General features: G+C 33.1%; 1 protein-coding gene across 1 annotated transcript in view; it reads left to right on the top strand.

Annotated features, from left to right (window-relative positions):
* LOC6036372 (out at first protein) overlaps positions 1 to 23,920 on the top strand; it is a 129,266-nt gene that overhangs the window by 42,750 nt on the left and 62,596 nt on the right. The window contains exon 3 of the mRNA XM_038255311.1: positions 22,092 to 22,205. Coding sequence (XP_038111239.1) covers positions 22,092 to 22,205 — 114 coding nt within the window. The remainder of the gene's footprint in view (positions 1 to 22,091; positions 22,206 to 23,920) is intronic.

Raw genomic sequence — 23,920 nt, 5'->3', positions numbered from 1 at the left:
CCTAAAAAAATTGGTTGTTTTTCCAACCACGATTTTTTTTTGCTGGAAATCCTAAAAAAAATTCCTGGATTTGACAGCTGGATCCAGGTCCTAAAAATGATAAATCTTGCTAAATTTTTAGTAAATTTTACTAATTTGCAAGCTGGAAAAATGCTGTCAGTCTCAAAAGCTGTATGTTTTGAGAAGGTCTGTTAGCTATTTTAGCTAGATTTTATGGTATTCTAGGAAGTTTTATAGTTAGCCCAGCGAGTTTTTAGGCTGTTTCAACCAGTTTTTGGAATCATTCTCAAAATTTTCCATTGATGGCTGCAAGCCAGGTCTTTTCACACATCGTTTTAGCTAGTTTAGCCTTTGCCACTATTCTTGGTAGGTGTTTTGGTTGGTATAGCTAATTTTTCCACTATTTCTACAAGTTTTCTTTCAAAAGCCTCCGTTTCTGCCTGCAAAGCACGCATTATTCACCCAGCCTTTTGGCTAATTTAGCTCGTTTCTTTTTTGTTCTTGCTTCGTTTTTCGGTAGGTCCAGCAAATTTTTCGACTGTTTCAACTGGTAATTTGGAAATCATTTTTAAAAATCCCTTGCTGCCTGTAAAGTTGTTTTTTATTTTCAAAAAGACTTTTGCTGGTGTAGCATGATTTTCCGCTATTCTTGGTACGTTTTTTGGTAGTCCAGCAAGTTTTTTGGATGTTTCAATAGTTTCCAGGCTTTTAAACTATGTTATAGTTGATCATCCTAATTGTACGGCTTTGTTGCGATATTCTATTGACAAATAAAAAAAAATGAAATACAGTAATACAAAAATACAAAAATACAAAAATACAAAAATACAAAAATACAAAAATACAAAAATACAAAAATACAAAAATACAAAAATACAAAAATACAAAAATACAAAAATACAAAAATACAAAAATACAAAAATACAAAATCAAGTAAAGTGAAATACAAAAATAAAAATACAAAATACAAAATACAAAAGGCAAAATACAAAATACAAAATACAAAAATACAAAAATACAAAAATACAAAATAGAATGAAAGTACAAAAATACAAAAATGCAAAAATACAAAATACAAAAATAAAATAAGTGCAAAAATGCAAAAATACAAATACAAAAATACAAAATACAAAAATGCAAAAATGCAAAAATGCAAAGTACAAGTACAAATACAAGTACAAGTGCAATACAAAGTACAAATGCAAAATACAAAATACAAAGAACAAAAGTACAAAATACAAAAGTGCAAAAAGAAAAGTACAAAATACAAAGTACAAAAGTACAAATGAAATACAAAAATAAAAGTACAAGTGCAAAAAGTACAAAATACAAAATACAAATATAAAAATACAAAAATGAAAATGCAACAATGTAAAAAATACAAAATACAAAAGTGCAAAAATACAAAAATGTAAAAATGAAGTACAAATACAAAAATAAGTGCAAAAATACAAAAATACAAAATACAAAAATACAAAAATACAAAAATACAAAATACAAAAATACAAAATACAAAAATACAAAATACAAAAATACAAAAATACAAAAATACAAAAATACAAAAATACAAAAATACAAAAATACAAAAATACAAAAATACAAAAAAAATACAAAATAACAAAAATACAAAAAAAAACTTACAAAATGTTATTTTGGTTAAATTATAGTTAATTCATGTTAAATTTAAACTATGTTTTGCATTTAACAAAGTTTAAATATAACAACATAAATATAACATTCACTTAAACAAAATAACTTTACTTTATCCAACTTAATTTAACTAAATTTAACTTAATTTAACATACTTCAACATAATTTAACTAAATTTAACTTAACTTGATTTAACTTAACTTAACCTAATTTAACTTAATTTAACTTAATTTTACTTAATTTAACTTAATTTAACTTAATTTAACATAATTTAACTTAATTTAACTTAATTTAACTTAATTAAACTTAACTAAACTTAATTTAACTTGATTCAACTTTATTTAGCTTAATTTAACTATATTTAACTTTATTTAACTTAACTTAACTTAATTTATCTTAATTTAGCAAAATTTAACTAAATTTAACTTAATTCAACATAATTTAACTTTTAACTAAATTTTACTAAATTTAACTTAATTTAACTCAATTTAACTCAATTTAGCTTAATATAACTTAATGAAACTAAATTAAACTTAATTTAATTTAACTTAATCAAACTTATTTTAGCTTAATTAAAGTTAACTTAATTTAATTTAATTTAACTTAATTTAACTCAATTTAACTTAATTTAACTTAATTCAACTTAATTTAACAATTTAACTTAATTCAATTGAATTTAACTTAATTTATTTTAGTTTAACCTAATTTTACTTAAATAAACTTATTTTAACTTAATTAAAGTTAACTTAACTTAATTAAACTCAAATTAACTGAATTTTACCAAATAACTTTAAATTTAACTAAATTCTACCAAATTACATTAAATTTAACTGAATTCTGCCAAATGTAATAACATTTGAATAAATGTACTTACATTTACCTATATTCATCTACATTTACCTAAATTCAACTACATTTTTCTAAATATAACCATTTACAACTTAATTAAGCTCAATTTAACTGATTTAATTTAATTTTACTTAATTAAACTTGATTGAAATTAATTTGACATATATTCACTGAATTTAACATAATTTCATCTCAATTTTACTTAATTTAACTTTATTTTACTTAATTTTACATAAATTTACTTTATTTTACTTAATTTTACATAAATTTACTTTATTTTACTTAATTTTACTTAATTTTACATAATTTACTTAATTATGCTTAATTTTATTTAATTTTGCTTAATTTTACTTAATTTTGCTTAATTCTACTTAATTTTGCTTAATTTTACTTAATTTTGCTATTTTTTTAATTTTACTAAATTTAACTTAACACAACTTAATTTAACCAAATTTGGGCAAATTCAACTAAATCACACAAAATAACTAATTTCAACTGAATGTATCTGAATTTAACTAAATTTTGCTTAATTTAACTATTTTTTTTTTAATTCATCTTAATTCAACAAAATTTAATTGAACTTATCTAAACTTTACTTTATTTTACTAATTTAAACTAAATTTAATCAATTTTAACGAAATTTTACTGATTTCAACTAAATTTAACTAATTTTAACTAAATTTTATCAATTTAACTGATTTTAACTGAATTCTACATTTTTATTTAAATTTTACCAAATGTAACTTAATTTAAGTAACCTTAAATTGATTAAACTTAATTTCACTTAATTTAACTTAATTGAACTTAATTTAACTTCATTTCTAACAATATTTAACAATATTTATGGATGTGCTTAAAAGGCATTAGGCACCCTATTTGTTCGGAGCTGTCAAACATTGGCCAATCTATGTCTAGACATTCTGTACCCGCCGCCCCTCCAGGTGGACAGATGTCCATACAAAAAAGTATACTGTGGACAATCGCCAGCCTCCCCTTTCCCCTGCCAAAGTGTTCACGTGGTTTAGGGATGCTCCCACTTTATGTTAAGTACATGTTTTTACCTACGCATCATCCAAACAATAACGAGAGGCTCAACTTCTAACCACTTTCCCTCAACACAAAAAACTTCTCACCTTATCTTCTGAAACTTACCTTCAGGTGTCGATCCGCAGAAAACCTTCCAGGCTTTTGATTTATTCATTCACACAACACATTCTATCACCTTTTGCACTTGCACTTGCACTTAAACAGCACACATAACCATCAAAAAACTTCGCGAACTGAGCGGCTCAAACAGGATCGAACACGATACAAGACGATGCTTTGTTTTGGTCTCGAACTGATGACCTGTCAAAAAATCCATGCTGCCGGTTCCAGCTAATTTTTTGGTAAAATTACGCAAAATTGTGCTGAAACACCATTATTTTTGGTAAAATCTCTCCTGTCATTTTGATTTGGGCTGTCAGTTTTGGAAAGCAAATCAGCAATCAGGGTTAGCTATTTCACCAATCACAGGTTGGTAAATTTAGCTGTAATTTTAGCTGATTCAACCAAAAAAATCACTGTTTCACCAATTTGAAGCCAGCTAATTTGAATTGTTAAATTTTGGATAGAACTCTTTTCCGTGTAACTTAACTTTACTGTACTCAATTTTAAACATGTTGAGTTGTGTATTTTCAAAACAAATCGATAAAAGAATTTTTGATGTTGTTGCAATTTTTCCGAGGGTTTAAAAATTTCTTTTTTCTGTTGTCCAAAATTTAAACTCAAAGAATACATTAATACATTTGATGATTTATTTCAAAAATCTATTTATATATTTCTTGGAAAGTTTCGTGAAAAACTTGCTATGTAGTATTTTATACTTTACAAGCCTTACCCGGCAAACTTCGTCCTGCCCTTTTTTTTGGTTTCCTGACGTTTCTTGATTCTTTGCTAATTCAGCCTCCTGTGATCAAAATTTGTTTTTACGCAACTTTCTTGATACCATTTGCCGATACTCCGGAATCGGGTCCGGAGTGGCCAAAGTGTCAATTAGTTAGCGTATAAACCTTCCTTGGACTTATACGAACCCAACGCAACAAGGCGTCATCCATAAAGTATGTCACGCTCTAGGGGGGGAGGGGGGGTCTGAGAAAGTGTGACATTGCATGTTATAAGTTCAGGGAAAGCGTGACAAAGGGGGGGAGGGGGCGGGTAAATTTTGGCTGATTTTAGCGTGACGTACTTTATGGATGAAGCCCAAAGAGCATCTCGATCCGACCTTTCGTGTTGAATTGATTCGCGATCGAACAAAACCGTCGAAATTTTATATATATATATATATATATATATATATATATATATATATATATATATATATATATATATATATATATAGAAGATAGATATAACTCATTTTTTTCAAATTAGCCATGCGCATAAGATGCAGGTTGAAAGACTTAACCATAATTTTAGATACAAAAAAACAGTTTTCTAGTTCGCTTTTCACAATTTAAAAATTCCTTAACATATTCAAACAAAATGCAATTATCTTTAGATGTTGAAGAATTGTGAGATTTAAGGAATATTTCACTAAACATTATATTTTCCTAGTTTATTTTCCGCTTCATTTTCATTGCTCTAGACAAAACATTGATAAATTTAAATTTTCATGCATTTTTTACTCACTTAAAACAGACAAATGTTCCATAGAAAAAAAGAGCAAATGCTTTTTAACCATTCTCCTGAACGAGCTGAAATATTGTATAGAATCAACTCTGTTCTGAACTTACACAACCAGAAAAACTCATGCCTTATTCACACAAAACACTTTTGTTTTCTTCGCCCAGATTTGTCTTTTCTGCCTCACGTTGTAACTTTTCGCTTTTCAGCTGCTCTTTTAAATTTGTATGTTTTGCGACATCGCGATGACAGCTAGCCTCAGCTAAGAAGAAAAAAAACACCGAGGCGTTCTTTCTAGTCGAACTTGACACGCATTAGATGTGTTCCAACACGGTACCGTTCTACGTGCTCATCTTTTATTCTACATATTTTCCTTGCAAACAAGCGTCGAGATTGAGATTGAAATGAGCTGGGAAGTAATATTTGAAAAAGTCTAACGTTTAAAATTTTCTTTTTTAATTTGGTGTTAAAATTCAGTTAAATTTGAACAATTCAAAACAATTAAAAAATCTCACTCGTTTCAAAGGTGACTCGCGGAGAAGCGCCACCCATTCAAGGTGGTTCACAAAAGTTCAACACACCAAGCCAGGCCGTGTCAAAAGCCTTCAGGACGGAAATAAAAAGGGGTTAAGTGGGTGTCGTCCGTGGAAAAGGATACGCGAAGGATGTCTGCGATGAAGGTCCTCGTCGTTCGTTGGTTGCCACGGAGTGGAAAGCAGTTTTTTTTTCTCCACCCTTCACTTTCTATTCACAGCTTTTTCTGTTTTGATTTTGAAATTCTGCCGGCGACCGGTGACATTTCCACCCACACAGTGTGCTCACACGTGGTGATGAAAAAGGGATGACACACACACACATACTCACACGTGTGTGTGAAAAGACACGGTGGCGTGTGACACAGATTTATAGTCCTCGGATGGGTTGCAAACAAGGTTGCGTCAAAAAAATGGTTTGCTTAAGCATTACACGTTGAGTGATGTGCGGGGGAGATGGGGGAGAGAGGAGGTGCGAAATGTTTTCAATCGGCCCTTGGGGAAAACGGAGGATCTTGGGACAAAGGACACACGTGGCAGTGTTTGTCCTGGGGGATTAGGGAAAGTCACTATCAAAATTGTATTTAGGATTTCGGCTATGTCTTGTCCGGAAAAATTAAGAAAATGAAATATTTGTATTTTTGAGACCTTAATTGGATTGATAAATTCCAATGATTTCCAACTCGCAATATCTCGGAAATTTCATTGTGCAATGTACAAAATTGATAATTATGTGAAATTTTCTTTTCTCTTTTCTACATAAATAAAAATTCGAAATTATAAATCAAATCAATTAATTTCGAACATTATTGAAGTAAAAATATGAGGGCTATTTAGGTGAAACTGAGAAAAATACAAGAAGACACTTAGATTAACTCATTTATAACAAAATCGTTACCCTACGAGGCTTTATATCTGCAACCAACAGATCGATAAATAAAACCAAAAAAGTAAAATTGTTATATTTTTTGACTTTTTGAAAATAGGAGTTTATCATTTAGGGTAAATTCTCGTATGTTTGGCAGGTTAAGCTCTCGCTCCTAACTCCATCCAATTTGCTGTTTTTCACTATTTAAAAAAATAATTTTGCAAAACTTTTTATAGAAACTGGCTTGCTCACTTCTTATTGAGCTATTTATTACTCGATTACAGTTGAAAACGCTTTTAATTAGCTTTAATTGAATGTCAAAGTCGTGACCTGCCAACATTAGAGGCACGCTGGAATTAGATGCTGTTCCCCTATGAAGTATAATCTTATTACAAAAGAACGAACATTCACTTTTTCTAAAAAGTGTGCTGAGTGATTTTTAATTCTTTGCTTGATTTTGCACCACATTTTTCACGTATATATATATTTTTTAAATCATATTTTTTTAAATCATTTTTTCGTTAATCCTTTATATAAAAAATATAAAAAATAGCGAATTTGTATTAATGGAATTCCACTTTTAGTGATAAGAAAAGAAATTAAAAGAATAGATTTTTTTCCGAGGATCTAAATCATGTTGAGTCGTGCATAAACAAAAAACCCATTGATGCTAAATGGTTGCTTTTGACACTGGACTTAGATTCATAAAAAAAAATCGAATGGCTAAAACGTAGAGAATAACCCTGTTCGTGCAAGACGGTATTTGTGTCCGTCCCCTGAATGTTTACTTCTGTACCCGTTTCGAGAACAATAAACCTCTATTCTGCCTCTTCGCGCGCTGACCAACGTCCGAGACGGTTGGCTTGGCAGTCACCACAAACTAGTTGTTTTATTTCAATCAATTTGGAAGATTCTATGCGCCTGGACAAGTAAAACACAACGTAGGGAATTCAAAGTAAGCCCCTGGCCGAACAAACTCTAATGTGAATTGTTATTCAGTTGAGTTGAGTCAGTTGAGTCGGGTTTTTAAGGAGCAATGTAGCCAAAGATGTATTTGAAATCACCAAATCCAAGCTTAGAAGAGTACTTGTATTTGAGCATTATTATTTAAATATTTTTTTTATTTATTTAAATATATTTGAATATTTGCAATTTTTTCAAGTTTATGTTTTAGCCTTCCTCACCTTACTGAGGAAAGGCTTTAAAATCACTCGAAAAATGAGCTTCTTAGTTCGACCTCGTAGACCCACCTTCATGTATACCTATCGACTCAGAATCAAATTCTGAACAAATGTCTGTGCGTGTGTCTGGATGTGAGTCCGTGCACCGAAAAATATGCACTCGATTATCTCCGGATTGGCTTAACCAATTTGGACCGTTTTGGTTTCATTTGATTCGCCTTGGGGTCCCATAAGACCCTAGTTAATATCATAACGTTTAGTTATGCTAAAAAACCGATTCTGGCTAAAGTTTGAAAGATTGCAAAAAGGGTGTTTTTTGTAAGAACCCGTCTGATCATACATTTTTAGAAAGGTATTTCAAAGACCTTTCTAATAAGCTCAAAACGTTGAAGATCTGATAGTCCTATCAAAAGTTATGAGCACTTAAGTGTCATTTGTACACATTTCAGAGGCCGGATCTCAAATATTTTGTTGATAAAGTTGTTCGGGTCCATCGTACGACCCGTCTTAGTTAGATAATTAAAAGACCTTTCAAATGAGCCTAAAACATCGGGCCAGATCTCAGATATTTTGATGAAAACGTTGTCCGGATCTATCATGCGACCTGTCGTTGAATAGGTAATTAAAAGACCTTTCCCACGAGTTCAAAAGATTGATGATCTGACAACCCTATCAAAAGTTATAAGCACATAAGTGCCCTGAATTATGAAGATCTGACTACCCAATCTGATGGTATGAATAATGAATCAAGTTGATAGAACACTGAAAGGTCCGCCCTTTTGTATCAATTTTGGATAGCATAAATTTGTCAGACTATCTTTTATAGATAGTTGGCAAAATTGAATGGAAGAACTAATCATCTGAAGACCATTTTGGGACATATAAAAAAGTTATCCACAGTATTTCTAATCAAAATAAATGAATTATATTAAATGGTATACAATCAACAGTTGCTCAATTATACCAATGGGAGTATTTTTTTTTATATTTTATGTAAAGTTTTTATCTCCACCCTTCGAAATTTTCACAAAAAGTTTGGTCTTAAAAATAAATAACGACTGAATTTGTACTCTAATGAAAAAATGCCAATTGACAGTGAATGATTTCGAATACATTTTTGCTACTTGAGCAGTTCTCTACGGAATCGGTCTTTTTTCTTTAATTTTATTTTTTGTATTTTTCAATCTTGCTAATTTTTTGTGGTGCCTTCGGTATGCCCAAAGAAGCCATTTGGCATCATTAGTTCGTTTATATAATTTTCCATACAAATTTGGCAGCTGTTCATACAAAAATGATATGTGAAAGTTCAAAAATCTGCATCTTTTGAATGAATTTTTCGATCGATTTGGTGTCTTCGGCAAAGTTGTAGGTATGGATATGGACTACACTGAAAAAATATGATATACGATAAAAAAATGGTAATTTTTAATTTCACTTGTTGTCACTTAAACATGATTTGCAAAAAAAAAACTTTTTTTTTTTATTTTCTGAAATGATTTAGGGGACATCAGATGCTAACTTTTCAGAAATTTCCAGAATGGTAAAAAATCTTTGACCGAGTTATGATTTTTTGAATCAATACGATGTTTTTCAAACATCAAAAATTAGATTCTCAAAAAAGTGTCCACGTGGTTTATGGATGGTCCTTAGGAAGGGAAATTTAAAATTTTTGAAATCAATGAATATTTCACAACATTTGAAATTTCCCTTCCTAGGGACCATCCATAAACCACGTGGACACTTTTGTGAGCAAATGATATCCACAGTATTACTTTTATAACAAATCAATACTAAATGTTTTAAAATCAACGTTTGCTCAATCGTACAAATGAGAGTAATTTTTTTTGAAGATAAAAAAAATCATACGACATGTGTATATTTTATTTCAGTAGTGCTCAAAGTTTTTGAATGGCGGGCCAAATTTGTAGCTCATATGAGCTTGCGGGCCATATGAGAAAAAAATGATTTTTTTTTAATTTCAATCGATAAAACTAAAAAAAAAATATTAGAAAAACCAAAAAAAATAAACAGTTTTTTACAAAAAAGCCTCAAACAATTGTTTAAATATTATTAAAATCAGAAAATCCAAAAAAAATACCAACATCAATATTATTTATCTGCTTTTCATTGCAACTTTCGTTCCTCAACAATCGTGATTTCACAAATAAAATGTAAGGTTCAAAGTCGTATTTTAACCTTCTTTTAATTTATTTTTTAAATATATTTTAGAAGAGGTGACAAAATTTTGTAAAAGAGTGTTATTTATTTTTTAAATGTAATGTGTCATCTTGATGATATATAGTTGCTAAAGAATAAAAAAAAATCCTCCAATTTTAATAAAATTTCAATAAATATCTGATGAAAATTTTCACTTTGATCCCGACTATACAATTAGTTTTATATTAACAAAACCTAAAAAGGTTCACAAAACAGGCATAAACTTAACCTTATTTTCTAGGATAAAATCACTTAAATGCGTCAATGGGCCATTTCACATGGTCATTTAAAATGGGTCCGCGGGCCACAAAAAAATAATCTCGCGGGCCACGTTTGGCCCGTGGGCCATACTTTGGTCATCCCTGCCCTAGTCGCTTATTTTCAACAGTCGGAAGTTTTAACCTGTATTTTTTAAATATGGATAATCATTTATTTAACCAACTTCCACCCACAACCACACCTGATAACACCTTGCTGTCACAACAGTCGAGAGTGGCACGCCCTCCAACCGTTCTTTGTTAACTGAGAATAAGAGGTCAAAAAAAGCGAAAACCCCACCTGGACCACCAGACAATAAAAAACGTGAGCATCATTACATTGTAGCTGCAGCTGTGACAACGCCATCGACAAGTCGAGCCGAACAATTCAATTCAATCTAGACAGTCCAGATGCCGGATGCTGCTTCTCCGTTAATGGTCTTTAACAAAGTCCAACGCAAAAGGTGCTTCCGGTAGATGTTCTGTGGCAGTTTCAGCATGGCAATAGTTTGCTTGTTCGATTCGGTTAGCGAATCAATAAATCTTCCACCCTCGTCCCGTGAAAGTGAATTCTATTTTAGCTCAAAGGATCTGCTGCACGTAGCTCTGTGGGGGGGCTCCTCTCCACCGGGATTGTGTCCAATCGAGGGGAAAAAAGCTCTCCCAGGTGCAAATAAGGATAAATGGTTGGTTTAACCATTGTCGCGTGGCAGCTACTATAAGAGGAGGAAATAAAGCAAAAAAATCCCCCTCCACATCTCCCCCTCTTCCAACAAACCATTATTCTTCCCATCGACACAGAAGAAGGATTTGGTGACGGCAATCCCGAGGTTGTGAGCCTTTCTTCCGGTATTCTAACTTTCGATTAAGCCATTTTCAACCTTTCAAACGAACCGAAACGTGGCTTCGGTCGTTATTGATTCCGGCGCGGTGTGTTTGAGAGGGTGTTTTTGGTGCAGATTTGGTTGAATCAAAATGATACTTAATCATAAATTCGTGGATACTGATAGAAACAATTTATTTTTCAGATTTAATTCAATCGGTGGCTTAGTTAGTCATTAAGGTTCTTAAAAAACTTAATCTGCAATGCAAATTGAATTGATTATGACAAGTGGACCATTAGTAAGTTACATTTTAGACCCGCAAGAAGATCAGTTATAAATAAAATAAGATTTATCGAAAAAAAAAAATCCAAAATCGAAAATACACTCAAACATTCAAATGATATTTGAAAAAAACCTGAACTGCCCCTGATCGCATAAATGTTCCTTATGCATTTTCATCGCTTTTGATTAATTGATGCTGTTTGGTTCAAAATCGTGTACTCTTTCTATAAAAAATGAGGTTTAGTAAATAAATAATTCCAAATTTGCCCAAAACTCAGTAGAAATGTGTTCTGTAGAGAATGCCTAACATTTCAAGATGTGTTTGATTCAATTAAATTTAATAAATATATGTTAGGACCTAATTTCAACTATTTCAGTGATAAATTGCCTATAGAATCCGATATTGCAGTTTGTTTTCCGAATTGAAACCTTTTGAATTGATAAAGACTTTTCAAAATTAAAAAAAGTATTTTCAATTTTTTTTTGTTTTTTGTTTTTTTTTTGAGTTCTTTAACCATTTCGTCCGCATTTAATTTGTGTTTTTTTATTTTTCGAAAAAGAATCTTTAGCTTATTAACTTGAAAGAAATATTCGATTTCGTACACTGTCACATAAAACACATAAAACTCTCAGGCTGATGGGTAACCCTGTATGGATTTGGCTCAATTTTCGACCATCTGACTAATATTAGACAAAAAGGCAAACACAGTTATGAAACTGGCCAATGTCTTCTGCTGTCAGAATGTTTGATAAGTAAGAAGTTTTACCAGAAATTTAAAAATAAACACTCAAAAAATGTTTAAATCGTTTAACAACACAAAATGTTTGATGAAAATGAAGTTTGCAATTTCCAATTGGTATCAAGTTAATGTTTTCAAGTAGGATTTTGTTTTAAATTTGATGAAATATTCTTCAGATTTGAAATCAGACTACCTCAGAATTCAGACTATCATTTATGGATAGCTGGCAAAGATGAATGGATGAACTAATCATGTGAAGAGCATTCTCTGACATTAGAGAAAGTTACTTACAGTATTTACAATAAAAATAAGAAACCAATAAAAAACAACATTTGTTTCACTTGTAGAAATGGGAGAAAAATATTAAATTTTTATGAGTCTACCCTTCGACATTTTTACAAAAATCGGGGTCCAAAAGTTCAAAAGACTGAATTTGTACCTTAAGGGGTTATATGTATACATGTATATCGGCTAGAGCGTCCAATTTCCCGTCCCGGGAAAAAAATTCCCGGGAATTCCCGGGATTTCCCGAAAAAAAATATTTCCCGTTTCCCGGGAAATTTGTAAATTTCCCGGGAATTCCCGAAATTCAATCGGAAGTACACATTTTCTTTTAAATTTTTGGAACTATTTTTTGAAAATGCTCTGAAAAAATAATAAATTAACAAACTCAACATGATTTTGTTCAATTCAATGTATTGTTTATTTTATATATGATTAATCAGATAATCAGAATTTTATCAGAATTATTTCTGATAATATTATTTTGAAGCAACTGGGAATAGATCTTGCTTAATGAGTATTAAATTATTACAATTAGGTAAGTTTTAGCAGATTGGTGTTATTTCATCAAAACAATTTGTGCAAAAAGAATTATTTCAATTGGTTGAATAACAAGTACTAAAGAAATTACAATTTAAAGTAAAAGAATTATGGAGCACTGGTGCAACTACAGGCGTTAGAGGGTTAAATGTGAAAAAAATAGAAGACTTTTTGTCAAATGATGTTAATTTATCGTATAATTTAAATCATATTGCATAATACAGTAGTTGTTAAGTAACTGGGCTGAGAACGTACACTCTTACCAAAAATCATGATTTTTTGAGTTCCAAATCCCACTTTTCATACGATTTTTTGAGTTCAGGTACTACAACCATAAAAATGGTTATATGGGTTGAACTGAAAAATTCGTATGAAAAGTGGGATTTGGAACTCAAAAAATCATGGTTTTTGGTAAGGGTGTAGCCCAGCCACCGAATGTTGCTTGTTAACTGGGCTGAACAAAAAATAACGAGGGGACCACCGATGCATAATGTTTTCCAGATTAAATATAAAAATAAAAGTTACTCAAATTTATTTACAAAGCTTACTTTTCATATTTATTTAATTGTAACTTGAAATTAAACAAAAGTTTGAAAAAAGTTTTTTTTATTTATTGAATATAATTTTTGCATCCATTAACCCCTCGGTCATTTTGGTTTGTTTTGGTTTTTTGACGTCTATCTGCTTTTTAACTGGGCTACAGCCCAGTTATCGAGCGCCCAGTTAAAAAGCAGCCCAGTTAAACAACGCCCAGTTACCGAACAACTACTGAAATACAAAAAAAAAAATCATTGAAAAATTACTTTCTATTGTTTGTTCTCAAAAAATGCAAAAATATATTCAAATATATGAAAACATTGGGTTGTTTGGAGTAAAACAAACATTAAAAAGCTTAACCATCTGTTCAAGAGCTGAAACCAGTATTTGTCATGAAAAACATAATTTCTGCATGTTTTTTTTTTCTCATTTCAATAAACTGGTCACAGAGGAAATTTAAAAATTTATCATCAAAAAATACCAAAATCCATTTTCTTGTATTTGAATGATTTTTTACACGCAATCATGCTGTTAATTGATCTTCACACATATTTAAACCATTAATGTTGATGTCCTATACAATTTTGTTGCATAAGATTAATTAAAACCAAGATCATAACAATTTTCAATAAATTTTAAATTTCCCGGGAATTCCCGGGATTTCCCGGGAAATTGGCTGAGAATTTCCCGTTTCCCGGGAAATTTGTAACCCCGGGAAATTGGACGCTCTAATATCGGCTAAAATGTCAGAGGTTGTTTTGAGCACATACTTAAACATTTTTTCAAATCTGTTTTGAGGGCATTAAAATGTACATTTTCATCTATTATCACAATAAATTTGAAGACATTTCGACGTCGTCGTGCTATCTTGTCACACCCGCCATTTCGACGTTCCAAGAAAAACGCGTTTTAATGTTTGACCATGAATAAACAAAAACGAAAGCACGCAGTGTAAACAATAACAAACACGTTTTGTTTGGCTGACCATTATGCGCATTGTCTCGAAGTTTGGTTGAAGTTGGTTGCTGGAGTCGCGAGTTATAATTACAAATGTTTACGGTAGTCTAACTTGTACGTGCGTCAAGCGCGTTCTGACCTGAAATCCCTTTGGCCAGTTGTCGCACTTAGGGGAACTATACCCTTTTTAAGCCTATTTCTATTATCGGCCTTTCAGCACTTTGATCATGAATTACAGCTTTCATAAAGTGTTTTTGACTGTTTCAAAGTAATAAATAGCTCAACTAAAAGTGAGCAAGCAACTCTCCATTGTTGAAACATCTGAAAATGTTGATTTTATATCGGAAAATGGCAAAAGTGATGAGAATTGGTCGAACGGCTTAGAGTGATTAAAATGGGTATATTTCCCCTACATCAATTTTCAGGGAGTGACAAGATTTTCGACAAAATTGAAACTACTTTCATATGTAAAGTGAAAAAAACGCACGGATTTCGGATTTCGTTGAATATCTCAGGATTGAAATCGAATTTTGGGGATCTGTGAAGGTCAAAAGGTGAGGCATTGTGGGCTGTCAAAATGTCGTTTTTAACTCAATTTGGCCTAAAATGCACGTACGACAAATTAGTACGACGGCGATGATTTGGTAGTATCATTGCCGGATATAGCAATTTGTATTAGCAGTTTCAATAAAACGGGTGAACCGATTTAAAAAAAGTTCATTTGAAAAAATAAACAAAAATAATGTAAAGTATTTCATACAACAAATGCCAGTTTTTGATTTTTGTATTTAAAAAAAAACACAAAATTTCAAAATTGGGCTTCGTCATGCACACGGGATATCTTTTGCAAGTGTTCACAAAAAATTCAGCCAATTTGGTCCATCCCATCTCGAGATATCGTGGCACCCGTAAATCAACTCGGTGTTCAGAGAAAACCGCTTATCTACAAAATTTGACAGTTCGCTTTGCGCATGGCAAAATTTTGAGATTAAATCGTTTCTTACTCAGTTTAATCATGAAATATCTTCATGAAACTTTCAGAAGTGATTAAAAATCATCTTTTGAGCAGATTTAATAAAATTTCTGCATAATGATTTTTTGTCATTTTCTACATGTATGTAACCCCTTAACGACAAAAATTTACAGTGAATGGTTTCGAATTAATTGTTAGTACTTTTAAAGATTCCGACAACAAAGAGTTTGAAACACAGGTCAGAAATTGCCGTAAAACTTTAGATCAAAAATATTTTTTCAGGCTTCGGAATTTTTCAAATGTATGGCTTTAGTACATTTATTGTACTGGTTAAGCAGTTTGTTAAAAAACGGAATGAACGAAATTTGTGCGGTAATTTTTAATAAAATTCAAAACACATTATTTTCAGTTCATCAAAATTTTAATTGAATCGAAATCCTGAAGTTTTTCAATGAATTGCCCCATTTTTTGGCATGTTGTGAACAATAAGCCGAGCTACCGTGGCCGTGAGGTTACGGGTTTCACCTTGTCAGCGGAAGGTGATGTGTTTGAGTCGGGTCAGGCTCGGTCAGATCAGATGGGTTTCGAAAAGCGGCGTGCTGGATTTCCAATCCAGAGGTCGTGAGTTCGATTCTCGTAATGGGATGAAGAAGTTTAAAAAAAATACAAAAAACATAGCATATTTTTTTCGAAAACTAATAAGTTAACATCTTTGACAAAATAGAATGCGCTTTGAAAATAGCACAATTTATGAAAAAATAAATCTAAAAATTCAGCCCATCTAGTGTCTTTAATCCTCAGTTGACTCCCGTTGAGAATGTTAGACTGAACGTGCGAGAGCCAGTGTGCCTGGGGAGGAAATTTCAATCAGTGTTACATTTATTTTTCAATTAAAAACTCTTGCCATTTCCGCTCCATTTTTATCGCTCGGCCAGAAGAACGATTCAGGGACGTTTGGAGGAGAACGGGACCGGCAGTAGAACAGATTGGCACCACATCCAGCCATGGCATCATTCTCTGGGCCGGGGATCCGGTTTTAAATGGGATTACGGGGTGAACTGTTTTCTGTGCTCTTTTCTCTCTCGGTTTGGGAGGGGGTTGGGAAAAGTGGAAATTTTACGCTCAATGCGGGAATTAATAATGTTGATGTGGCAGGCCCGAGTCACAGCCAGCATCGAAATTGCGAATCAATTCGTTTGGATTTTCTGCACAATCGGCAGGATTGGACGATTTTGAAAAAAGTGGTGCATGGAATGCGCTTTTATGGTTGTTTGAATACGTAGATAAATTTGATGGAATTAAAAGTGGATTCAGCTGAATGTAAACACACTCTCGGTAAAAGTTAGTTGATCAAACAGAAAACAGTAGAGCAGAAAGCAAAGTGGGATATGCTTGGCAATGAAAAATTCAATTTGGTTTAATTTCATATGCAATGCACTGGGACTTTATAACAATGCTTTAATAGTGTATGCTTTTAAAAGTTGGGAAGCTGCACATTTCCCACACAGGTTAAGCAATTTGAGTATAAATTCTTCGTAGACAAATTTCGTTGCAATTCAAGTTCAATCTAAACTCTTCAGGGAGCAATAAAGTTCCTGCTTGTAATGCATCACGACACAAATAAGCTATCAATCTGATCTCGTACCATTTTATGCTTGATAAAAGAATATCATAGCAGAAGACAGCAAAGTCATCCTTTCACCATACGTAGTCCTTTCCTCTCTCCCATGATCCATCGAGCCATTAGCAGGGGACTCAAGATGGATTCCTTTGGATCTACCAGCAGTAGCAGCCTCGTCGTCATCTGGCTTGAATCATCACCGGCACCAGCTTAACCCATTCATCCGCCAGGACGGGTGCCATCAATCTGGGGGCCCTCTCAGAGGAAGCAGCAGAGCAGATGCATCCTTGCGTTCCCAGTCCTTGTCACTGTCGGCTCGTTGTCATCATTCGCTTCTCTAAACTCAATCCAGTCGACCGGTAAAAGCTCTCTGATCCTTCAGCTCTAGTAAAAGCATTGCAATATGTTGTTGTGATACACACACAAACACACACTCGCATGTTGTCACAAATTCTCAGACGCAAACATCAGCAGAATGTTATGAAAAATCGTTTGTTCACGCCCGAAGGCACCTCTGAAGACATCACCGGAGACAGTGGACAAGGCGGAATCTGTCCCGGATCAGGAAAGCTTTTACGGTTGGGAGAGCTTTTGCTTTGGGGGTTGGCGATTTCCAGCTTTAGGTTCCTGCGGAGTTGAACTTAAATTTTTGATAGATTTTTGAATGTATTGAAAAAATATGTGGTGGCAACAAAAACCTAAAAAAATTAACTCGTCCCAAACTCAAATAGGGTTCTGTGAATTATCACACCAAATTATCGTCAATTCTGACTGAATAAATCTCGTAGAATTATACCCGTCACCTCTTATCGAAGCATTACAGCAGCCATCAGCTGATGCTCGCACCCAGAGCCATCACTCACCTGAAAGAGGTGATTAGATCTACTGGAATAAGGTGCGCGTATGTGTGTGTGATAAAACGAGCATTTATCCTTGCTGTAACCTTCTTGAGCTGCGAGGACATGACACGTGGCGTCAGGTGTGATTCTGTGCTCTGCTCTGCCTCACCAACATCAAGTCGAGTGAATTTTAAATTGAGATTAAAGCGAACCAATTTCGTGCGAATGACAATTATTTGTCACACTTGACGGATTAAGCGAAGCGTGGGTGGAGATGATTTATGCTTAATGGCACTGGCACTGTTAATTGATGGGTTTCCCCTTTTGTTTGAGATGGCTTGAGGACTTGACAAATCAAAGTGATTTAAGTTTAACTCCTTTGTTCCACTGTTGAATATTCGGACAATTAAGGAGAAAAGCTTGAAACTTGACCTCAAAGCAAAATCAACCAAATGAACATTTTTGACAGGAACAAAATTTAAAATTTGGATGCTGTCTAAAGTAACATTTACTACGTCACGGTTTTCTTGTCTATACTTCTTACTTTTCCTGTCAGTCTTGAACGATGACAATGGTCTACTTTTCTGTACCAAAAATAACAGAACTGAAAAGTATTTCTTTCCAATGCAACTCTGAAAAGTTATACTTTTCAGTAACGAAATCAGTTCTGAAAAGTTGAACTTATCGAAATTGTATTGGAAAGTATTTTTTTTTTCAATGTTGTTTTGATTTGAACGATGAATTGAATCAACACATGGGCATTTGACCTAAATTTTCATTGAAAAATGTGTTTTTTTCTGAAATGCAAAAAAAAACATGTAGGGGAGTTTGGGGTAATATGGACAGTGGGGGTAATTTGGACACCCCTTTAAAAATCACGTTTTCTTCGGATATAAAGTGAAAACGGCAATTTAAGTGATAAGGCTAGTACTAGTAATGGCCTAGGAGTATGGACAAACCAAAAAAGTTGGAATAGGTTAAGTAGTTTTGGTATAATGTGTAAAAGTTTCCAAAGGCCGGTTGGCACTGCCTTAAATTCTAATATTTGAAGGTTAGGAAATAAGGTTTTGCAGGGTTATATGGCAAAAAAGTGGAAATTTTTGTTTAAGGGTTGCTTGGACGATGCCTGAGATATGTACGCATAAAAATTGTGAATTTTATCCATTTTTATCATCAAAAATCGCAATTTATGATAGAATATGCTATGGGGTAATTTGGACATGGCTTGTGGGGTAATTTGGACATACCTGAAAGTCTACCTGTCAGGCAACAAAAAGTAACTTTCATGGTTGGATGAGTTTTTAAAGGGATTTAGATAAATTTAGTGGGATTTAATATGTCAAAACAATCAAAAATGAATGTGAGCAATGAGAACTTTCACAAAACCCCTATTTTTTTAATTTAGATAAATTTATTCCAATCTTCGAATTGATGAAAATCTGATTACTGTACATTTGGCGTTCAACAAGATTCTAATGTTGATTGCTTTTAATTAACTTCTTTGACATTTCTAATTTCTGTGCTGGTTTACAATAATATTTAAATTTGAAGGGCTACAGAATGTAAAAATTAAAAAAATGATATTTTCAGGCTAATAAATTCTATATAAAGATTGATTTATATAAACATAAATGATACCTTAATCACTAAAAACAAGTATAGTGTGCCTGATCCAGCATCAACGTTTAAATCATTTCAGTATTAATGATTAAATTATGTATACTACACTGAACTATTTGTAATCTTCCTATTGAATTATAGTTCTATCACAAAATCATTATTTAAACCATTGATGAAATATTGTGAGCAAAACAATACTTCAAAATATAAAGCAATTACAAAACCAGGTTGAAGGATAAAAAACATGCTCAAAAAATCAAATGTTAAACTAATTCTTCAACATGTGTCCAAATTACCCCACAAAAGATGTTCATATTACCCCACAAGGTATGTCCATATTACCCCACAAGGCATGTCCAAATTACCCCACAAGGCATGTCCAAATTACCCCATAGGGGTGTTCATATTACCCCCACACAAAAATGTGGAGGTAATTTGGACACCTTTTAACTTTTGCGATAAAAATGGGTTTTTCATCAAAATTTATCGAAATGAATGACATTTTTTCATCAAATATGGTCTCTATTATCCTCTGTTGTCATCCACATTCCTTTAAAATATCCATGCAGCCCGTAACAGAGCAATTTCCTTAGGGTGTCCAAATTACCCCACACTCCCCTAACTCGTTGCAAAACATGACTTTTTCAGCACTCGTCGTTTAATTATTAAATTGTTCAATTGTTTAATTGTTTAATTGTTTAATTGTTTGATTGTTTCATTGTTTAATTGTTTAATTGTTTCATTGTTTAATTGTTTAATTGTTTCATTGTTTAATTGTTTAATTGTTTAATTGTTTAATTGTTTAATTGTTTAATTGTTTAATTGTTTAATTGTTTAATTGTTTAATTGTTTAATTGTTTAATTGTTTAATTGTTTAATTGTTTAATTGTTTAATTGTTTAATTGTTTAATTGTTTAATTGTTTAATTGTTTAATTGTTTAATTGTTTAATTGTTTAATTGTTTAATTGTTTAATTGTTTAATTGTTTAATTGTTTAATTGTTTAATTGTTTAATTGTTTAATTGTTTAATTGTTTAATTGTTTTATTGTTTAATTGTTTAATTGTTTAATTGTTTAATTGTTTAATTGTTTAATTGTTTAATTGTTTAATTGTTTAATTGTTTAATTGTTTAATTGTTTAATTGTTTAATTGTTTAATTGTTTAATTGTTTAATTGTTTAATTGTTTAATTGTTTAATTGTTTAATTGTTTAATTGTTTAATTGTTTAATTGTTTAATTGTTTAATTGTTTAATTGTTTAATTGTTTAATTGTTTAATTGTTTAATTGTTTAATTGTTTAATTGTTTAGTTGTTTAATGTTTAATGAATGATGAATGATGAATGATGAATGATGAATGATGAATGATGAATGATGAATGATGAATGATGAATGATGAATGATGAATGATGAATGATGAATGATGAATGATGAATGATGAATGATGAATGATGAATTATCATCATTGAAATACAGCGATTTTTTTCTATTTTGAAATTTTTGATCAGACAAATTAGTATATTTTAATCTTTGAGTAACAATAACGAGACAGACACAAATTTACCTGTTTTTCATCTCCATTTCTAGCAGTTTCCCCGCTAGTTGAAAAGCTCGATAAATAACATTTTCCAACCACTTTTCAATCCGCTTTCCCACTTTGAAGTGTTGTCTAGACTTCGCTTCGGAAGCCAATCAAATCAACTTACACCTCGATTTTTTTTTTTGCATCTTCAAGGACCGCTTCGATGTTGCTCGAAACCATTTCGGATTTTGTAAATATTACGGTTTTGTCGACTGCCAGTTGAAAGCATCACCCCCAGATCGGGTAAACTCCAGTCTGAAGTGGTTTAGGGTTTTATTTATAAATTTCATCCTTCTGGCTGTTTCGTAAGGGTGGTGTTTGTGGCGCAAAAAGGTTAAGGCACCCCAAAATGTCAGAGCCTCGTTCACCTGGCTGCCCAAATTGCTCCACCACGAGATATTTGATGTTTGCTGTGTGGAAGTTCTATTTGCCAAACTCATACTCCGTACATCGGCTTCTAGCGGAGGGTGTTTCGGTTGGAATTGGAACTGCTTCTGGGAAGTGGCCCTTCCTGGTGTTGATTTCAAGTGGACCACACTCGGAGCCTTTTGCCAGAACTGGACCAATCTAGATCTGTTTTTGTGGGCTACCAGCACATTATACATTTGTGGTGAGTTTGGGTGGAATGATGCAAATGACTGGCCCAACCCAGCCGGAAACTAATCAAAGCAGATGGCTAGCTGGAGCAGCTGCTGCTGCTGGACATGTCACTGCCTGAGAGTTGTTTGCTGTGTCGTGGTTTTGTCACTGCTGAGTCGGTGTGGTGACGGTGATGTCCTGCCGGCGAGTGAGTTACGAACGGCCATCGGTTGTTGGTTTAAAGCGCACTCAAATTACTCTTGGTTTTGATGTTATTTAGGTTGTCAGGAGTATATTTAGACCTATTTAAGACAATTCCATCGAACAAATATTCGGCTTCAGATTTTTTTTTGAGTGGATTATGATCAAGCATTTTTGAGGGTGTTAACCAGGGCTGTGGAGTCGGGTTCTTTTAGGACCCGGATTATGATAACTTTCTTATCAAGTCAAATCATAATCTCATATTAATTATCATTTTGTCTGATCTTTATTTGCAGGGAGGCGAAGTGGTGCAGGAGACAATAACGTCCAGCGTGAGCGACGATACGTGCACGCTGGAGTTCCAGCGCAGCGACGGCACGCTGGTAACCAAGCTGATTGACTTCCGGAGTGTAAGTACATGTGTGCAAGAAATGGCCGTCTTTAGATCTGGCTTGTGGTACATTCCATTACACCAGGAGAATGTATGTCAAGTATTTGAGTGTCAAGTATTTGAGTGCCAAGAACAACGCCAGGTAGATGTATGGAATTTGAAATAGCGGAGGGATATTAACTGAGTCCAGTGACGTAGTCCCAAATAAACAAATAAATTTTAGTCTTTTTAAAATCCAGATTAAATCTCTAAGGACTACATTATACTATTTTCAAATTCTCAAGCTAATCAATCTGCATTCCATAGAGTCTTCCACGACACGCTGAACTCCGTTTAGAGATATCCCATTTCGAAGAAAGAGTCAATCAGTCTAATGCATCAACTCTAGATCCAAACAACCTTCTGTTATCTCCCAAGCCAATCAAACTCACCTTTCGGGTAAATCACATTCCAACCCTTTCTCAAATCCCTACGTCCCTGGACGTCCACTATTCCATCAGAGAGTTCGACTGGACCATCCCTAAAAGCAATTTTACATTATCATCCCGGAGATCTGCTCGCCACCATCACAGACCTTGCTGTATCCAGATAACGTCGTAATCAACTCTGACAGTAGTGGCGCGGAAGTTCCATCTCCCTCGGCGAGGTTCAGTGTGGGGTTCAAAGTTGTGTGTGTGTGTGTCACTTAACTTTACACACTCACATCGCGCTAGCACGCTGGTATGTGTGCAGATTCGTGAAAATGCTCTTCGACAATGTTGTCTAAAATTAAATTGAATTCTCATCTCCCACCTGCACCCCACCCCTCACGAAAAGTCTTCCGTAGACAAAGAGATACACACCTGAAAGGTGGAAGAAGTTGTGTCTGCTCTCGGAAGGTTAAACTCGCTCGTCTGCCAGGCCACACCAGAAAAGCATGCAGGACGACGGCGCGCCGGTCACACCCACTTCCGACATGGACGCAGAGTTTTTCGACCCTCTTCGGAGGGAAACGAACGAGGAAGGCGAAATGATGCCCGTAAAAAAGCTCGTGTTTTTAACCGATGGTTGCCCTTTTGAAGTTGGCTTGATGTGTGCAGCGGTTGGAACTGAGATGTGCGATATGTTCAGACAGGTGAAAGTTGATTCAATTTCAGACGAAAAAGTTACGTGGGTAAATTTCTGAAATATGAACTTTGTTCAGGTTTTATTCCAGCGATGGTTGAGCTCAAAAGAAAAAAGATTTTATTTCTGGTCTGTTTTAACTTCAAAATCAAATACATCGTCGAGTTAGCAATGTATCATTATGGTTTAACTGCACTGCTCTATATGGAATTGTTTCCGCTCAAGTCGTGAAAAAGTTGAAATTGGAATTGGTTTCAAATTTAACCCGCTAATCAAAAACTTTAGACACCCCATAATTTGTTTATGAGTTTGGATTCAAAATGATGATAATCAAATGATTGATCAAATATTTTTTGAGAATTTTGCAGTTTTTTTCCTGAAGATATGTTTTTGAAATAATGTTATGAATTTATTTTTTTTTTAATCTTCTTGTAAACTGCCGCTCGAAGCTAGTCCGTCCCATATGTAATTTCGTCAATTTTGAGGTAATGATGCAGTTTGGTTCAAAATCATGTAAACTATCAGAAAAACCAATAAAATGTAGTACTTTGTTCTAGAAAGCCGGAGAAAATCCACTTTTTCGTGAAATTCTAACACGTAGCACGGGTATGAATCTTAAAGCAATTTCAA

This window comes from Culex quinquefasciatus, chromosome 2 (assembly GCF_015732765.1).
Source record: "Culex quinquefasciatus strain JHB chromosome 2, VPISU_Cqui_1.0_pri_paternal, whole genome shotgun sequence".
Taxonomy (NCBI): domain Eukaryota; kingdom Metazoa; phylum Arthropoda; class Insecta; order Diptera; family Culicidae; genus Culex; species Culex quinquefasciatus.
The sequence above is the reverse complement of the archived record's forward strand: the minus strand, read 5'-3'. Positions and strand labels throughout refer to the sequence as shown.